At 38.5% G+C, this 19260-nt stretch overlaps 1 protein-coding gene across 1 annotated transcript; it reads left to right on the top strand.

Annotated features, from left to right (window-relative positions):
- Nucleotides 1-17794: 17794 nt before the first annotated feature.
- On the top strand, nt 17795-18525 carry LOC149383168 (uncharacterized). Its single transcript, XM_089627699.1, has 2 exons — nt 17795-18299; nt 18428-18525. Exons 1-2 carry the CDS (start codon nt 17795-17797, stop codon nt 18523-18525), a joined length of 603 nt encoding a protein of 200 aa, XP_089483825.1.
- Nucleotides 18526-19260: the final 735 nt, after the last annotated feature.

The raw sequence follows: 19260 nt of genomic DNA, 5'->3' as shown, positions 1-19260 counted from the left end.
ATTACCTTCAAAAGGTAGTTTCCTCTTTTCTATTGAATATCACATATTCATGAGCACATTTTATTTCTTCTTCTCCATCCCATTTGCACGTCCAACCTAGTGCCATTAAGGCCTTGGATTTGTTTCCTCTTTTGCTTGCTTCTCTCTTGGCCGAAAATCCCATTGCTTCTGGAAGCAAATTTGTTTCCTCTTTTCCTTTTGACAAGTATCTTCATACATCAATGCACAAAATAAACTCCCTTTCTCTTTTATGATGGCCACGGTTTTGGGGCTCTAGAACAAGCTTCTAGATGTTTCTTTATTTGTTCATGACAATATAAGAAAGCCCATGTAGAATTTTCACATAAAATTCCATGAAATGAAATTTAATCCTCAAGGCTCAAATACCCTAATTGTGGCCGTGTGGAGTATTTCATTGTCATCATATGACAATGTCAAAAAACTTATTTATTGACATTCATACCATCTTATGTCCTCGTGGAAAAAATTACCCTTTAGACAATTTTCGTAAAACTTGTCTAGTTCAACATTTGAACTTGTTTTGACTTAGCTTCTAGTTTAACTAATCCTTCTCTAATGACTTGTGGTAGTGACCTCATGGATCCAAATGAACAAAGCTTGAGCTAGCATACTTTTTACAAACCTTTTACAAGTTCTAGCTTAATGTCAACTGACTCCACTAAAGAGTTGACATTAAAATCTCTCAGTTCAAATGAATATGTTTTCTACTCAAGAATTCTACTTAATGGTAATGAGTGGATCCACTGAATATTATCTATGTTTACCCTTCATGAATATCATCAGCTAGATGATATTTACAAAATTACAATTTTACCCTTCTAGCTGTTATTTTCTCAACTCCTTTGTCGCTTGTGAATAAGTTAGAAACAATGTATTGACGAGGAGCTAACAAGTCATATTGATTCATCAAAAAGTGGCATGACTAAATTTGGAAACTGGCCAGTTCATTTATTCACAGTCTAAGGAACAAAGCATTAAGTGATATACATTGCATTTCAACAATCTTGTACATGAATTCCATATCTATGAGATCTTCACAAAGTTACTCATGACATTTCATAACTTAGTACTTCACCAATAGGTCTTGTCTATATCACATAGTGAATATAGAACTCTGACTTTCTCAAATGAGAATACGTAAGCTATGAAATGACATGTCTCATTTCAGGATTAAGGTAAGCACGATGCAATTCATACTAGTGACTTCGAGACATAAGAGGTTAAATGGTTTGTTCTTATTCTGTCTCTAGAGGTGCACTGGTCAATTCAGTACCTTCAGAAGATACCTAGAAGAAGTATAGAGTCTCAAACTCTCAATGTCCCATAACCAGACATCATAGATTCTCCATGTTGTCAATGGTGCCCATAAGAAGAGTAGTAGTGTCTATTTATGTAAATTTGATGTCATATAGTCTTACGAAGACTCCTGCTTGTAATTGCTTATTCATTAATAAAAAGTTGAAACGTTCATTCAATCTTCCTTGTCTGAAGCTTTATGATAAAACCCTAGTCTTTTAGTCCATAAACAAACCTAACAACTTACGAAGAGACAAATGTAGATTTGCATGAACAAACTCTTCGTAGTTTGCTTAAAACGATATATTCGCAATCTTAGGGTCAAAGGACTATTGACCTCAGTATGATTGTTAGAAGAATCTATGATGTCTGGTTATGAGGCATTGAGAGTTGGGGACTCTATAGTTCTTCTAGGTATCTTCCGAAGGTACTGAATTGACCAGTGCACTTCTAGAGACAATATAAGAACAAACCATTTAACCTCTTATGTCTCGAAGTCACTATGTATGAATTGCATCATGCTTACCTTAATCCTGAAATGAGACATGCCATTTCACACCTTAGTATTCTCATTTGAGAAAGTCAAAGTTCGAACTCACTATGTGATTCCGAACAAGGCCTATTGGTGAAGTACTAAGTTGGGAGTCTGTCATGAGTAACTTTGTGAAGTTCTCATAGATATGGAATTCATGTACAAGATTGCTGAAATGCAATGTATGTCACCTCATGCTTTGTTCCTTGGAGTGTGAATAAATGAACTGGCCAGTGTCCAAATTGAGTCCTGACTCTTTTGGATGAAACAATGTGACTTGTTAGCTCCTCGTCAATACATTGTTTCTAACTTATTCACAAGCGACAAAGGAGTTGAGGAAATAACAGCTAGAAGGGTAAAATGGTAATTTAGTAAATCCCGACTAGCTGATGACATTCATGAAGGGTAAACATAGATAATATTCAGTGGATCCGCTCATCATAATTAGGTCGAATTCTTGAGTAGAAAACAAATTCATTTGAACCGAGAGATTTTCAGTGTCAGCTCTTTAGTGGAGTCAGTTGGCATTAAGCTAAACTTGGAAAATGTTTGTGAACTTTTGAGTCCAAGTTTTTAGCTCAAGCTTTGTTCATTTGGGTCCATGAGGTCACTGTCACGAATCACATCGATAGGAATAGTTAAACTGGAAGCTAAGTCAAAACAAGAACGAAAATAGTCAAAAGGGTATTTTTGTCTTTTGAGACATAGGATGAAATGAATGTCAATAAATTTTTTTGACATGGTCATTTGATGACAAGTTTCACTCGGCCAAAATAAGATTTATTGGGCCTTGTGGATTAATTTCATTTCATAAGAATTTTATTGAAAATTCTTAATGGGCCTTTTTCATGTTGTCATGAACAAGTGGAAAAGCTTCTAGAAGGCCTTTCTAGCATTAGAATAGGCGCCCACTACCCAAGAGGAAAGAGAGTTTATTTTGTGCATAAATGTATTTAGATACTTGCCAAAAGAAAAAGAGGAAACAAATTTGCATGTAGATGCACTAGGGTAATCGGCCAAGCAAGAGAGAGTCAAAGGCATGGAACAAAATAGGAAACAAATCCAAGGCTTATTGAAGCCTAGTTTGGCCGTGTGACTCAATAAAGGAAATAGGGAAATTAGCTCATGAATATGTGATATTCTATAGAAGAGGAAACTACCTTATTGAAGGTGAGACCTCTCCTATAAATAGGAGCCTCATTTCCTCACATTTCATTCATCCTAAGTTTAAGAGATTGAGAGACTCTCTCTCTAGAACTTGGCCGAAAATCCTCTCTCTCTCTCTCTAGTTTATTTTCGATTTTTTCTTGTCTTGGAACCTAGGTCCTCACTCGACCTAGTGTTTAGCTCTGCGACTTCGAGACTTGTTCTTAAGTCGTAGTGTTTAAAAGTGCCCACTCACTGATTCCTTCTTTTCGAGTGATTTAGTGATAGAAACTTTCGTGGTTGCTCGAGGTGCCGAGGAAAGAAAGAGAGACGTGCTGCGAGGGGAGACGAGCGTTGCAAACTTTCCACAAGCTTCTTCAAAGTTCAAGCTTCAAGAAAGGTTAGTAAACTTCTAGCTCATATTGGTTTTTAATTACATGTACTTGCACTTGTCTAGGTTAGTAAAAACTGTTTTACTTGTAAAAGAAAATTTTTAAAATTCCGCCGCTTACCGAAGCGTTAATTATTTTCTCAAACCCTAGATCGATTCCAACAAATGGTATCAGAGCTATGGTCAAAGATTAGCATGTACATGTTTTTAAAATTATGAGCTTGAAAATCGTTTTCGAAAGTTTACTAATTTTGTGACAAGTTAGAATTGTAATCTTAGTTTTTTTTTTAATTTAATGCTCTTGTCTTTAAATTAAAAAGCATGTTGTTTTTCTATGAGTTTGGGATGTTTTTAAAACACATTAGAATCAGTTCTAAAAGTTTTTAATTTTTTATATTGAAAAACGTGTTTTAAAGGTTTGAGAAATTTCGGTAAATTTTGTGACTAGTTACTTTGTCTTTCTAGTTTCTTTTATTTACCGTATTCGTTTTATGCTTGTTGTTATTTCTTTTATTCTATGTTATTACCCTGCTAATAAAACACAAATAAAAGCTTTAAACAACATCTTAAAACGTTCCGTTACACTTGATTCTTTTTCGCACCTAAAAAGGACCAAAGTTTTAATTTATTTCTTTTTCTTCGAGCTGGAGTAAACCCGCATTAAAAGTTGCATAACTCTCTGCTCAGAAATCGAAATTTAATGATTCTTGAATCAAATTAAAGCTCTGTCTGTCCTCTGTCCAATGCCACCGGTTTCGGCTCAAAAGGACATTGGAGCCGCCAGATATGGCGATTTTACTCCGAGGTGCGCGGCTGTCTGAAACTCCAGTTTTTTAGAAATCCGGATTTTTAAACCCCACTACCATGAGTTATAGAACTCTAATGAGAAAATTTTCTTGAGCAAAAATGTTTTTCATATGATTATAAACATGATGTGTAAGATTAAAATGTTTTGATTTTTGAAAGTTTAATTGAAATTGAATTTTTACAAAACTAGTTTGAATTTTGAAAAACCGTTTTCACTTTCAAACTTGAAAATATTTTGTCATCCAAATCAAATAAATTTTCAAAATGTTTTCAAAACTATATCTATATCACATATGTTCAAAATCTATATGCTCTTGAAAATTTGAGTGGGAGGTCTCTTTGTAGACAAGCCGAAAAATAAAAAGATGTGTAATCTCAAACTTTCAAGTGTTCGAGTGAGTTGAAGTTCACACTTCCCTCATGCACTTTCCCGAAATAGAAAATAGGAAAAGATCGAGTATGTACCTTGTGCATTTATGCACTAATACTACTCTGAACATGTCGATCTAGGATTCTCTTCTAGTTGTCTGCTCTGTCGCTCTCTAACTAGGAAATTTGTTTCCGAACTTATAAGAGTCGATGAACCAACTCCAAAAACTAAGTGGGAGGGTTATACTTGTTGTTTGTAACCCACGATCTCCAACACTAATGAAAAGTGCAAGTGTCGCCAGACTAAGAGTCACCCTCGTGGCCCTCTCTTAAATGAGAGTACTCAAGGGCGCTTTGCACTGATCATTGCTCAATGAGCTAAATCCGAAAGTGAGATAATGAGACAAGACCTCCCCTCGGCGGATTGTTTTTCAAAGTCAATCTTTTGGACTAAGTGGTTGGTTACACACTTAGACTCAATCCCTAGTAATCCTCCCTCGAGGCCCTACGAAAGGATGTGAGTGATCAAACCAATTTAAAAGGTGGCTAGTCAAAATTGGTGTATTGACATCTTGGCTTGGCATTAATGATGTGTCATTTACTTATAAATGGAGATTTTTTGCGGCCTTCCCTCGAAGGAGTAAATTATCGTTTGGTTTATAACACCTTTGGATTTTATCAAAGTCTTAATAAAACTTAAATCCTAAACCAAAGACTAATCATAAACTTGTTTCAACTTTTATAGGCAATATGTCTCCCAACTCTCTCTCTTTCGTCCTTTCCTCGAACAAACTCGAAAACGAAAACTACGTAGATTCGAAACGTAACCTCGACATAATACCTACCGTTAACAAGCACAAATGGGTACTCACCACCCCGAGTCCTCCTCTGACGAATGATGATTCAAACTCAAGAGGACAATGACGCCTTAGCGGCCTGGCTTCGATCCGATGAGATTGTGAGGTGCTATATCTTGGCATCTATGAACAATATGCTGAAAGAGTAACATCGTGACATCGAGACTGCCGCTGACATGCTCTACAATCTCCTTGAGATGTTTGAAGGGCAAAGGCGTCAAACAAGGCTACAAGCAGTCCGACAGTTTATGAACTGTCGCATGAAGGCTAGGACTCCTGTTAGGGACCATATGATGCTGATCATTAGTTACCTAAATGAAGTGGAAATCCTAGGATCTGAGATTGATGGGAAGAATATCATAGATATGATCTTAGAAACTCTCCCCGAGTCTCTTGATACCTTCATGCTGAACTACTCCATTACAAAGCTAAAGTACACTGTTACCGAGCTTATGAAGGAGCTTCACACTGCTGTAGGTCTCAATAAGAGAAAGAGGAATCAAGGAGAGGCACATGCTACTGAGCAAAAAGCCTCCGCCTCTGGAACTAAGAAGAGACCTCACAAGGCCGATAAAACGAACTGTCCTGCCTATCTCAAAGCAAAGGAACATAATATTGTACTAGTTACTGAAGCATGCTTAGTAGCTGATAATGTATCAACGTGGATTCTTGACTCCGCTGCTACTAACCATATTTGTTGTTCCTTGAATGGTTTCAAGAAAACCAAAAGCTTAGAGGAAGGCGAGTTCTGTTTCAAATGGGGTGATGGGAGCCTGGTGTCTGCGAAGGCTGTGGGATCCGTGACGCTGTCTTTTGAAGACCGCACTTTAAACTTGAATAATGTTTATTTTGTTCCTACCTTTGGGAAGAACTTAATATTCGTTGCTCGTCTTCGTGAGCAAGATTATTGTTTAAAGTTTATTAAGAATGGAATTCGCATTTCGTTTCCTGATAATTCTTTTGTCACTGATGCATGTATGAAGAATGCTCTTTTTTACATCTATCCCACTCAACCTTCTCTTTTAGACACCGAAATAGATAACGATCTAATTAGGGAGCCAAAGAGGATCAAACTTTCTGAATCCTCCGATCTAACAAAATCAACATACCTATGGCACTTAAGACTTGGTCATATCAGTCTAGATAGGATTAAGAGACTTGTGAGGGATGGTCCACTCCAAGCCTCTGCAATAGGTTCGCTACCTACTTGTGAATCCTGTATAGAAGGAAAAATGACTAAGCGACCTTTCTCCGATAAGGGTCGAAGAGCCACTGAGTTGCTGGAACTAATACATTATGATGTATGTGGTCCGCTCAACCAACAGGCACGTGGAGGATACGAATACTTCGTTACCTTCACTGATGATTACTCAAGATATGGGTTTGTCTATTTTCTTAAACACAAATCCGAGACCTTTAACGTATTTAAGGTCTTTAGGGCTTTAGTGGAAAAGCAAACTGGCAAAGTGATCAAAACCCTTCGATCTGATCGAGGTGGTGAGTATATGTCTGGAGAGTTCGATGACTTTCTTAAAGAAGAAGGTATCGCTTCTCAGCTTACTGCACCTGGCACACCTCAACAAAACGGAGTGTCAGAGAGAAGAAACCGAACTCTTATGGAGATGGTTAGATCAATGATGAGTTACTCATCACTCCCGCTTTCCTTTTGGGGATATGCCCTTGAAACAGCCGCCTATATTCTGAACTAAGTTCCGTCCAAAACGGTTCCTGGTACTCCTTATGAACGATGGACTGGCCGTAAAGTGAATCTTGGCCGCATCCGAATTTGGGGTTGCCCTGCACATGTGCTGAGGCAAAAGACTAGCAAGTTGGCTAGTAGGTCAGAATTGTGCCTGTTTGTGGGATATCCAAAGGAAACCAAAGGTTTTACTTTCTATAGTCCCGAGGACGATAAGACTTTTGTTAGCACGAATGCTCGTTTCCTTGAGGAGGACTTTATGAAAGATGCAAAACCTAGAAGCAAAATTGTGCTTGAAGAAAAGTTGGGTGAGGAAGCTTCTACCTCATCTGTAAGAACTGTTCTTACCCCAACTGAAACACAACCTGACTCATCAGAATCTCGTCAAGTAGTACTTAGACGTAGTGGGAGGGCTACTCAAAAGCCTGACATGTACATGTCTTATGGAGACTCTCTTGTAGCCGTCTCCGACATGGATGATCCTGTTTCCTATAGCCAAGCGATGGCTTGAGCTGAATCAAACCTTTGGCTTGACGCCATGAAAGTTGAAATGCCCTCGATGTATGTCAACAAAGTCTGGAAACTTGTAGACCTTCCTGAAGGGATTAAACCCGTAGGGTGTAAGTGGATATACAAGAAGAAAATGGGTCCTGATGGGAACGTTGAGACGTTCAAAGCACGACTTGTGGCGAAGGGTTATACCCAACAAGAAGGGATTGACTATGAAGAAACCTTCTCGCCAGTCGCGATGCTTAAATCCATCCGCATACTCCTATCCATAGCTGCAGCTCTCGACTATGAGATCTGGCAAATGGATGTCAAGACAACCTTTCTGAATGGCAATCTTGACGAGCGCATTTACATGGCTCAACCAGACGGTTTCGTGGATAAAGGTCAAGAGACCAAGGTTTGTGAGTTGCTTAAATCCATTTATGGACTAAAGCAAGCATCTAGGTCATGGAATATTAGATTCAATGAAACTGTAAAGAGCTTCGGCTTTGAACAGTCAATAGATGAGCCTTGTGTTTACAAGTTAATACACGAAGGCAAAGTTGTGTTTCTGGTACTATATGTCGATGATATACTACTCATTGGTAATGACGTGGGTAAGTTATCTGAGGTTAAGGTCTGGCTGGCAAAGCAATTCGATATGAAGGATCTAGGAGAAGCCGCATACATTCTGGGAATCCAAATCTTTCGAGATAGGAAAAACCGGACCCTGTCGCTCTCTCAAGCATCTTATATTGATAAGGTGATGGATCGCTTCTCGATGCAAGACTGCAAGAGGGGTCAAACACCCTTTAGGCATGGAGTTTCACTCTCTAAGGACCAGTTCCCCAAGACTGCACAAGAGATTGAAGACATGAGGAAAATTCCTTACGCCTCTGCCGTAGGAAGCCTCATGTATGCTATGCTTTGCACTAGACCTGATATATGTTTCGCCGTTGGCGTAGTTAGCCGTTTCCAATCCAACCCTGGACCCGAGCACTGGATTGCTGTTAAGCATGTTCTTAAGTATCTTCGAAGAACTAGGAACTTGATGCTTACATACTCAGGTACTGACCTGACTATGACGGGATATACCGACTCCGATTTTCAAGCGGATAAGGATTCCAGGAAACCCACTTCGGGATCTGTGTTCATCCTTAATAGTGGAGCTGTTGTGTGGAGGAGTATTAAGCAATCTTGCATTGCTGACTCCACAATGGAAGCAAAATATGTGGCTGCTTGTGAAGCATCCAAAGAGGCTGTATGGCTTAGAAAATTCCTTAAGTATTTGGAAGTTGTTCCAAACGTCGACGAGCCCATGACCCCTTATTGTGATAATAGTGGGGCTGTCGCTAACTCAAAGGAACCTCGAAGCCATAAGCGCTCTAAGCATATTGAGAGGAAATACCATTTGATTCGAGAGATCGCGCAGCGCGGAGACGTGGAGGTGAAGTAGATCTCTGGCAGATCCATTCACCAAGGCCCTAGCGAACATGGTCTTCGACCAACTTCGACAGGGATTAGGCATGTAGGACTACTCACATCTTCTTTGAGTCAAGTGGGAGTTTGTTGTCAATGGTGCCCACAAGAAGAGTAGTAGTGTCTATTTATGTACATTTGATGTCATATAGTCTTACGAAGACTCCTGCTTGTAATTGCTTATTCATTAATAAAAAGTTGAAACGTTCATTCAATCTTCCTTGTCTGAAGCTTTATGATAAAACCCTAGTCTTTTAGTCCATAAACAAACCTAACAACTTACGAAGAGACAAATGTAGATTTGCATGAACAAACTCTTCGTAGTTTGCTTAAAACGATATATTCGCAATCTTAGGGTCAAAGGACTATTGACCTCAGTATGATTGTTAGAAGAATCTATGATGTCTGGTTATGAGGCATTGAGAGTTGGGGACTCTATAGTTCTTCTAGGTATCTTCCGAAGGTACTGAATTGACCAGTGCACTTCTAGAGACAATATAAGAACAAACCATTTAACCTCTTATGTCTCGAAATCACTATGTATGAATTGCATCATGCTTACCTTAATCCTGAAATGAGACATGCCATTTCACACCTTAGTATTCTCATTTGAGAAAGTCAAAGTTCGGACTCACTATGTGATTCCGAACAAGGCCTATTGGTGAAGTACTAAGTTGTGAGTCTGTCATGAGTAACTTTGTGAAGTTCTCATAGATATGGAATTCATGTACAAGATTGCTGAAATGCAATGTATGTCACCTCATGCTTTGTTCCTTGGAGTGTGAATAAATGAACTGGCCAGTGTCCAAATTGAGTCCTGACTCTTTTGGATGAAACAATGTGACTTGTTAGCTCCTCGTCAATACATTGTTTCTAACTTATTCACAAGCGACAAAGAAGTTGAGGAAATAACAACTAGAAGGGTAAAATGGTAATTTAGTAAATCCCGACTAGCTGATGACATTCATGAAGGGTAAACATAGATAATATTCAGTGGATCCGCTCATCATAATTAGGTCGAATTCTTGAGTAGAAAACAAATTCATTTGAACCGAGAGATTTTCAGTGTCAGCTCTTTAGTGGAGTCAGTTGGCATTAAGCTAAACTTGGAAAAGGTTTGTGAACTTTTGAGTCCAAGTTTTTAGCTCAAGCTTTGTTCATTTGGGTCCATGAGGTCACTGTCACGAATCACATCGATAGGAATAGTTAAACTGGAAGCTAAGTCAAAACAAGAACGAAAATAGTCAAAAGGGTATTTTTGTCTTTTGAGACATAGGATGAAATGAATGTCAATAAATTTTTTTGACATGGTCATTTGATGACAAGTTTCACTCGGCCAAAATAAGATTTATTGGGCCTTGTGGATTAATTTCATTTCATAAGAATTTTATTGAAAATTCTTAATGGGCCTTTTTCATGTTGTCATGAACAAGTGGAAAAGCTTCTAGAAGGCCTTTCTAGCATTAGAATAGGCGCCCACTACCCAAGAGGAAAGAGAGTTTATTTTGTGCATAAATGTATTTAGATACTTGCCAAAAGAAAAAGAGGAAACAAATTTGCATGTAGATGCACTAGGGTAATCGGCCAAGCAAGAGAGAGTCAAAGGCATGGAACAAAATAGGAAACAAATCCAAGGCTTATTGAAGCCTAGTTTGGCCGTGTGACTCAATAAAGGAAATAGGGAAATTAGCTCATGAATATGTGATATTCTATAGAAGAGGAAACTACCTTATTAAAGGTGAGACCTCTCCTATAAGTAGGAGCCTCATTTCCTCACATTTCATTCATCCTAAGTTTAAGAGATTGAGAGACTTTCTCTCTAGAACTTGGCCGAAAATCCTCTCTCTCTCTCTCTAGTTTATTTTCGATTTTTTCTTGTCTTGGAACCTAGGTCCTCACTCGACCTAGTGTTTAGCTCTGCGACTTCGAGACTTGTTCTTAAGTCGTAGTGTTTAAAAGTGCCCACTCACTGATTCCTTCTTTTCGAGTGATTTAGTGATAGAAACTTTCGTGGTTGCTCGAGGTGCCGAGGAAAGAAAGAGAGACGTGCTGCGAGGGGAGACGAGCGTTGCAAACTTTCCACAAGCTTCTTCAAAGTTCAAGCTTCAAGAAAGGTTAGTAAACTTCTAGCTCATATTGGTTTTTAATTACATGTACTTGCACTTGTCTAGGTTAGTAAAAACTGTTTTACTTGTAAAAGAAAATTTTTAAAATTCCGCCGCTTACCGAAGCGTTAATTATTTTCTCAAACCCTAGATCGATTCCAACACTCCGAACAATCATACTGGGATCAATAGCCCTTCGATCCTTAGATTGCGAATATACTGTTTTAAGCAAACCGTGAAGAGTTTGTTCATGCAAATCTATATATGACTCTTCATTTGTTGTTAGGTTTGTATAAGGACTAAAGACTATAGTTTATCATAAAGCTTCAAACAGACAAGGAAGAACGAATGAACGTTTCAACTTTTATTAATAATTCAGTAGTTACAAGCAAGAGTCTTCGTGAGACTTTATTACATCAAATGTATATAAATAAAGACTACTACTCTTCTTGTAGGCACCATAGACAACACAACTCACTAAAACACACATGAGAAAAAATTAATAGAGCAACAGGTAAACGTAAAGAATCTATAAACAAAATATTTTCTACTCAAAGTCGCACCGAGTTCAGAAAACTTGGAGGGACGACCTTGTCCCCCAAAAAGCAGTCTCCCATCCCCAAAAGAAATAATCTTTCCAGTTCTTCTGACTAGTCGGAAGGAAGGTTACAATTCTCTCAGAATTCTTTCGAGCACAAGCATAATAAAAACCATGCTGACCCGGAGAAGCCTTGAGACTGTAAAACTGAGTGAAATCCTCTAGAAGAGGAGTGCACTTGTAGTGTTTTGCCCAAAGGGCGATAAGGCCTAGAAAAAAATTTGTAGACGGATGGTACGAGCTAAGTAAGAGCTAGTCTTATTTCTGATAGAAGCTCCGCCACCATGGGATGGACTGGCAAACCTCCGATCACCCTCAGAATCGAAGCATCAAACGCTACCTTTCCTGGAGGAGGGTTGCACCACGCTCGTCATCCCGAGGAGCAGACAACTTAATCCCTACAGGGATCTTAAACTCTTCTTACATGCCATTGATATAACTATCACCGACCCGAGAAGTCCAGTGCTCGACCGAGAACTGTCCCTCTTTCCGTTCACCAGCCTCAGACAAACCCTCTTCCTCCTCATCTCCGAGGACTCGGCCACTCGGGCCCGGAGAATCACTTTCTTGCGGAGGACTGGCATCTCTCGCTTGGAGCTTAGGAGAACGTGCTTGATCAGGATCGTTTTCAAGTCTCTTATCCCATTCATGAGACTCTGACACGGTCGTTTCCGATGACATTTCTTCACTACAATCAAATTGGAAAGGATCAAAAATCTGATCTTTTAGGTCCCGATCCACGAGCGGGGATGAAAGGGTGGACGATGGAAAACCAAGGAGAGCTCTATAACGAATACGGGTCGGTCCCAGCCAACCTTAGGGACGTGGTACCATTTAAAATCCCGAAAAAAGGGACACTGAACCCAGAAGGAAGTACCACTTCCTTGAGATCAAGCTCAACCCTTCTGACTATTCTGGGATCAACTCTCAAGTCAGGTCAAAAGGAACCTCCCATGTCTTATAAATAAGGGAAAATTAAATATCCTAAGACGATACGATTATTCACCTCGGGACTCCAAATATTCAAGAAATCTCAGCGCCCAAAATTTGTTAAATCTATCAAAAACTAACACGCATTGCAGGAAAACAAAAGATACAAATAAGAAAAAACTTACCCAAAGATTTGTAGTAACAAAGGCGTTGAGAAACGGATGATCGAAAAATAAATCCTCACCGAAAAGATCGCCGAAATACGTGGATATGTGGAGCGAAAAAAGAGGAATGAGAGAGATTTGAAATCAAAAGTGAAAATGAACAGAACCGACAGCCTCTCCCTCTTTTATACTTGGCCCTGATCGATTGAAAGAACGGTCAGGATTAAGCGTGTCAAAGAAGCCGCAACAATCCACGACGAATGCGAATGGTCGAGACTCTCCATGAGTAAAACGATCATGTTTAGAAACAAATACACATTCGACAAAAATAAATTGGACTTCTAGTCGACATAGATCTGAGAAGAAGAAAAGAAATGTTCTTTGAAAAATTCAAGAGTACTTCTCAGGTTAAGCCCGAGGAATGAATGTTAGTAAAAGTGTAACGGTTTAATTGAATTGAAGATTAAACTTATTCTAGTTCCTTACCATTTTTACTAAATATTAAGAAACTAGAAGGCTGCTATTACTCGTAGAATTCGCTGAGATCAAACGATCTAGTCGGTATTCCGAGAATAGAGGTATCCAGCACTGGAGTTTGTACCCAAAGGTCCGAGAACTCATGAAGGTTAAGGAGCGAACGTTCAAATTAGCAAAGAACGGACCCTATCTATCAGAGAGAGAGAGGGTTCAGCCGTTATTGTTTGAGAGGGAGGGAGAGAGAGAGAGAGAGAGAGTTGAAGAAGAAGAAGTAGAAGAAGAGACGATGATGTGGTAGGAGTTAGGAGATAGGGTTTTGGAAGTGTGGGGCTACGTAGCGGCGTTGAGTGTGGCGGTGTCTCTGATTGGGTGCTATGCAAGCGCAGTGTACCTACAGCGATGGCGGCGACATGACCAGTCTTCCTTGCTTCCTCGATGATCACCACAGCCTGACCACCTCCAATTTGCAAACACACACTCTTCTAGTCTCAATTTGCAAACTTTTTTTTTTTTTTTTTTTTTTTTTTTTTTTAACTATATGTAGCAATCAACAATTTCAAGAAACCTAGTACCGCTGCTGCGAGATTTTGATATTCTTATTGACATCCATGGCTACCATGTTTATATCTATCAATGTACACAGATTGCGTTTTTTTATACTAGGTATGTTTAATTATACCATCTTCTCTATCTACATGCGCACGCATAACCGTGTACTCAATCCTTTATTAATTATGATCAAAGTTTAATACTATGTGATGGTAATTGCTCAATTAATTATTTGCCCATGCATACATGGTTCCCACAGGCAAATTAAGTATGTGTTGTGTTATTGGGGTTAATACAAATAAGTACTAATTTGTGAACATTCACTTTTCATTACAACTTTCTCTTCTTGTGGCATATTTTGTAGCAAATAAGTATCCTGAGGCTGTCGCGTATAAATTTTGGATTCAATGAACTTATACATGCGACATGTCATATATAATTAAGGGTATCATTGAAATTCCTAAAAAATGCGGTGATTTTCTAGTTATAAATTTATGGAATGCCCTAAAATTTTCTTATGTTGTCATCGGCATGCGCCACTTCACACATACGTACACACTTATTCACACGTCAAATATTGAAAATATTTATTTGATCAAATTTTAAACTGAAAATTACCATTACTAGTTTATCATAAAATAAAATGATCAAATCAACAAAGCATAAAATAACACGCATACTTATAATAACTCACTCTAGTAAATATGAGAGCTTCGTACTTGTGACCATAGATATCTACTTTGCCAAAACTCTTTGCTATGTCGCATGATTGATCAAGATGTGAGTCAACTTGAAAACTCAAAGCAGGCGACTGCAAGGATAGGTATTGGCTCTCGCCTCCATCTATCAAGGAACCCTGAAATATTTGCTTCTAATGTTGGTTGAGAGGAATTTGGCTAAGTAAGCGATAGAGATGCTTTAAGTCAAAGATAATACACATAGGCTCGGAGCGCGTCAAAGAGGTAAAGGTGCAAATTTTGAAGAGTGAATTCGAGGTATTTCGCATGAAAAATGGTTAGTCGGTGGATGACTTTTACATAAAGTTGACATCGGTCATCAAAGCATCCGAGCATTGAACGCCAAAGTACAAAAAGTATACGTCGTCAAGAAACTTATCCGGGCAATCCCGCCAAATTGTTTACACATTATGACGTCGATCAAGCAATTTGACGACTTTAAAACTACGATCATGGAAGCAATAATAGGTCATCTCAAGGGCCACATAGAAAAAGCTTCGTGGCTATGACGAGAAGGAAGAATGACATTTTCTTCTCACACATTCGTGGTGGGTATATAATGAATGAAAAGGAACGACAGAAACGGTGGTGATAACGGTGACCGAGGTCGAGATAAAACAAGATCAAGTAGTTTTAATTGCTTTCTCCACACACAAACTGAGACTAAAAACATCACTAGCTTTCTATCTCTCTCACCATGTCTAAAACAAAGTTCTATTTGGCATTGCTTATTAAGTCATTTTTATTTTAGTTTTTTTAAAAGCTTAAACGGTTTGAACTGTTTGGTACAACAGTTTTTTATAAAGTTATAAAACATGATAAATTCAATGTAATTAACTTCTAAAAGTCTAAATTTGTAGCTCTTTTGAAAACATTAACTCTTTTTTACGAAAAAAGAAATCTAAAAACACTTTTGAAAAAAGCATAGCAACGCTAACGTAACCAAGATATAAACTCGTGATTCTGGCGTAACAAAATTCGAACCTAAGACCGACTCGCATTATTACTTTATAAAATAAAATATGTTAGAGAACAGCTCTCCACTACAGAATTTATAAGCTTTTAATCTCCTAGGGGTTATTATATTCTATTAATAATTGTTTTCAACTTATATACGGATAGAATTGATATATAAGGTTATACAGAAGAATAATAATAATAATAATAATAATAATAATAATAATAATAAGAGTTAATGGCGGCATAAATGCTCATTGTTTTAAAGTAGTGTCACTTTAATGCCTTAACTTTTTTTTTCACGGGACAAATACTCAATGTTTGGTTTGTGTATCCCCGTTAATACCCAGGGGTTTATTTTAACAGATATCCCACGAAAGCATTATTTTTATGCTAATACTCAATTTTTTAATTCAAATTTCGTATTTATTACTTATTAACATGTTTAATGTTGTAAAAAAAAGAAAAAAAACCTAAAAACCCCAAGTTCAAACAGAACACGCGGGTTGAAGACGAACATACAGAGCAAAAAAAAATTTAAAAAGCGAAACATCGAAATCGAGCTTGAAGAAGAGCTTGGGAACAAAGATGGAAGACGAACATGGAAGTGGGAACGACGACGAGTTTCTGTTGGCTGAGGAAGAGTTCGGCGACGATGGCGACGAAGAGGAAATGCCGAACACGCAGAACACGGTGAATGATTCGGACTGGCGTACGGTCGTCGAGGAAGTATGCAATAACGACCAACATGTTGACGAAAGTGAAGATTCTGATGGCTTCAGGTCTGGGAGTGACCTTGATAGCTTGTGCAGCGAAGGAGAAGAATATGATGGCGTGAGGTGGAGTCGAAGACAATACAATCCACGGTCAGGTATGGATGATTTCAAATTCAAGCTTGGAATGGAATTTCCATCTATTGAAGATTTAAGGAATGTGCTGAGAGAGGTGTTTATAAAGGAAGATATAGAATTCAAGTTTTTGGCAAATGATCAAAATAGACTAAGAGCTAAGTGTAAAGGAAATGGATGCAAATGACTTTTGTATGCTCGGGTTCAGGGATTAGACACCAAGACTGTGAGGGTGAATACTTTGATAGACAAGCACGAGTGTGGGATAGTCTTCGACAATAAGCATTTTTTGGAGCAATTTCGGCTTAATCCGAACATGGATTATCAGAGCTTCAAAGACATGACTGCCATTGCAAAGCTGAGAAACGTGACAAAGACTATGTTCTACAGGGCCAAGAAATGTGCTAGAGACATGTTGGAGGGGTCGGTGAGAGATCAATATGCCATCCTCGCAGACTATTGCAAGCAACTAACATCCACCAACCCAGGTTCAATTCTAACTTTGAATGTTCAATTCTAACTAATTATGGTACACTAATACAAGTTGATATGTTCATTACTAACTTTGAGCGTTATCAACTGCTAGGTTCAAGTGCTATACTGAAAACAACTCTAATGAATGAAAAAGAGTATTTCAGAGGGTATACATATGTTTAGAAGCTTGTAAACAAGGTTTCAATAAAGGGTGTCGGCCAATCATAGGCCTGGATGGCTGCTTCTTGAAGGGGTATTGCAAGGGTATGCTTTTGGCAGCAATAGGTATTGACCCTAACAATTCACAATTTCCTGTTGCTTTTGCTGTGGTTGAGAAGGAAAACACATCGAGTTGGACTTGGTTTCTAGAGTTGCTTAGTGAGGACCTCAGTATTCAGAATCCAAGCAGATTCACGTTCATGAGTGACAGACAAAAAGGCTTGGAAAAGGCATTGGCAAATGTCTATCCGGGAGCTGAGTTCAGATTTTGCGTGAGGCACCTTCACGCTAACTTCAAGCAGAAGCATAGTGGCTTGCTTTTGAAGCAAATGTTGTGGGCTTGTGCTCAAGCAATGACCCGTGTAGAGTTTAGTAGAAAAATGAGTGTGCTCAAGGAAGAAGATGAGAAGGCGTACGAGTGGCTCTTGAAGAAGGATACCAAAGAATGGAGCAAATCACATTTCAGAGACACTGTGAAATGTGATATGCTACTGAACAACTTATGTGAAAGCTTCAATGCTGCAATAATGTCTGCCAGAGACAAACCGATTGTAACCTTACTCGAGAAGATAAGATTTTGGCTCATGTGTCGTTTTGCCAAAAAAAAATTAGAGGTTCAAAAATGGAAGCATGAAGTTGGAAAACGTATCATGGATGTCATTGAGAAGAACAAGGGGGTAGCCAGGTATTGTCAGTCAACACAAGCTGGTAATGGTAAGTTCCAAGTGATTGTTCGTGGAAATGAATCATTTGTTGTGGACTTACGAGCTAGGACATGTACGTGTAGAGGTTTTGAGTTGAGTGGCATACCATGTGGACATGCCTTGACTTGTATTTGGTCCTCGGGATTAGATGTTATGTGCTTCATCGATGATTGGTATAAGAGAGAGGCATATATGGCAGCATATAGTGGGATAATTGAGCCCACGACTAGTCCGGATAAGTGGCCTGAAGCAGGACTGCACCCTATCCTCCCACCACCCAATCAACCTCTCCCTGGAAGGCCTAAAAAAAAGAGAAACATAAGCAACGATGAGCCTCCTCCCGAACATGCCACAAAACTGTCAAGGAAAGGCCAACAAAATCGTTGTAGCAACTGCAAGAAGTCAGGACACTCAAAGAAGACATGCCCTGATCCAATTGTAAAACAGGCATGTAATTTAACCTAAAATTGATTTGCTTTGATTTGCCTTAATTTGCTTTAATTTAACCTAAGCCAGAACATGTCACTATGTTTTATTTGCTTTAATTTAACCTAGCTCGCGACTATGCAGATTAAACAGCAACAAAGAGGGGCAGACCTCCTAAAAGTGACCCTAATCCTGAAACAATAAAGAGAAAGAAGAGAAGGTTGAAACAAAAAGCAAGAGAGGCTTCGTGACTAGAAAGCTGCTGTTTTTGGTTATTTGCATTGATGTTGAATGAAAGCAGCTAAAACTGCTGTTTTTGGTTATTTGCATTGATGTTGAATGAAAGCTGCTAAAACTGCTGTTTTTGGTTCTTTGCATTGATGTTTAATGAAAGCTGCTAAAACTGCTCTTTTTGGTTATTTGCATTGATGTTGAATGAAAGCTGCTAATACTCTTTTGGTTATTTGCATTGATGTTGAATGAAAGCTGCTCTTGTGATATTTTGGTTTCTATGCTGTGATATTTTGTTTGCCTACGTTTAGGGATGTCTATGGGTGTGTGGTTTTTAAAATTTAAGACAAACAAAGCTCATATCAGCTTAAATTCATAGGTTCAGTTGGATTGATAAAATTTGTGACCTATGCTGTGATCTGGATTGAGAAAATTTGTGAACAATCCAAGTGACCTATGCTGTGATCTGGATTAATCAGAAGTGACTCTACTTGCATAACTGCAGTGAAGAATAAGTGGTTTTGAATTTTAGACTCTATAAGTCTTTAGATAATGTCAATGGTAATGTGCAGTTAGGTAATGTGAATCTATGAATGACTCTTTGGCTTTAGATCTTATATGGAGTTCAAAGACTTTTCTTTGGAGCATTTAGTTAGGGATTTTTGTCCACTGCTCTGTAACTCCAAGGCAGGGTCTGTTTCAACAGATGTATGTACAAAAATCTCACAAATTATACGTCTGTTTTGACATGCTCA

This window comes from Urtica dioica, chromosome 10 (assembly GCF_054948205.1).
Source record: "Urtica dioica subsp. dioica isolate 48M chromosome 10, U.dioica_male_clone48M_v1_H2, whole genome shotgun sequence".
Classification (NCBI taxonomy): domain Eukaryota; kingdom Viridiplantae; phylum Streptophyta; class Magnoliopsida; order Rosales; family Urticaceae; genus Urtica; species Urtica dioica.
This window is presented reverse-complemented; position numbering and strand designations above follow the sequence as displayed.

Bases quoted from the DNA above. Each gene is read 5' to 3' on its own strand.
- LOC149383168 (XM_089627699.1), top strand. From the start codon at position 17,795: ATGGATGTCATTGAGAAGAACAAGGGGGTAGCCAGGTATTGTCAGTCA. The intron at 18,300-18,427 runs GTAATTTAACCT...CAGATTAAACAG, and splicing joins TCCAATTGTAAAACAGGCAT to CAACAAAGAGGGGCAGACCT.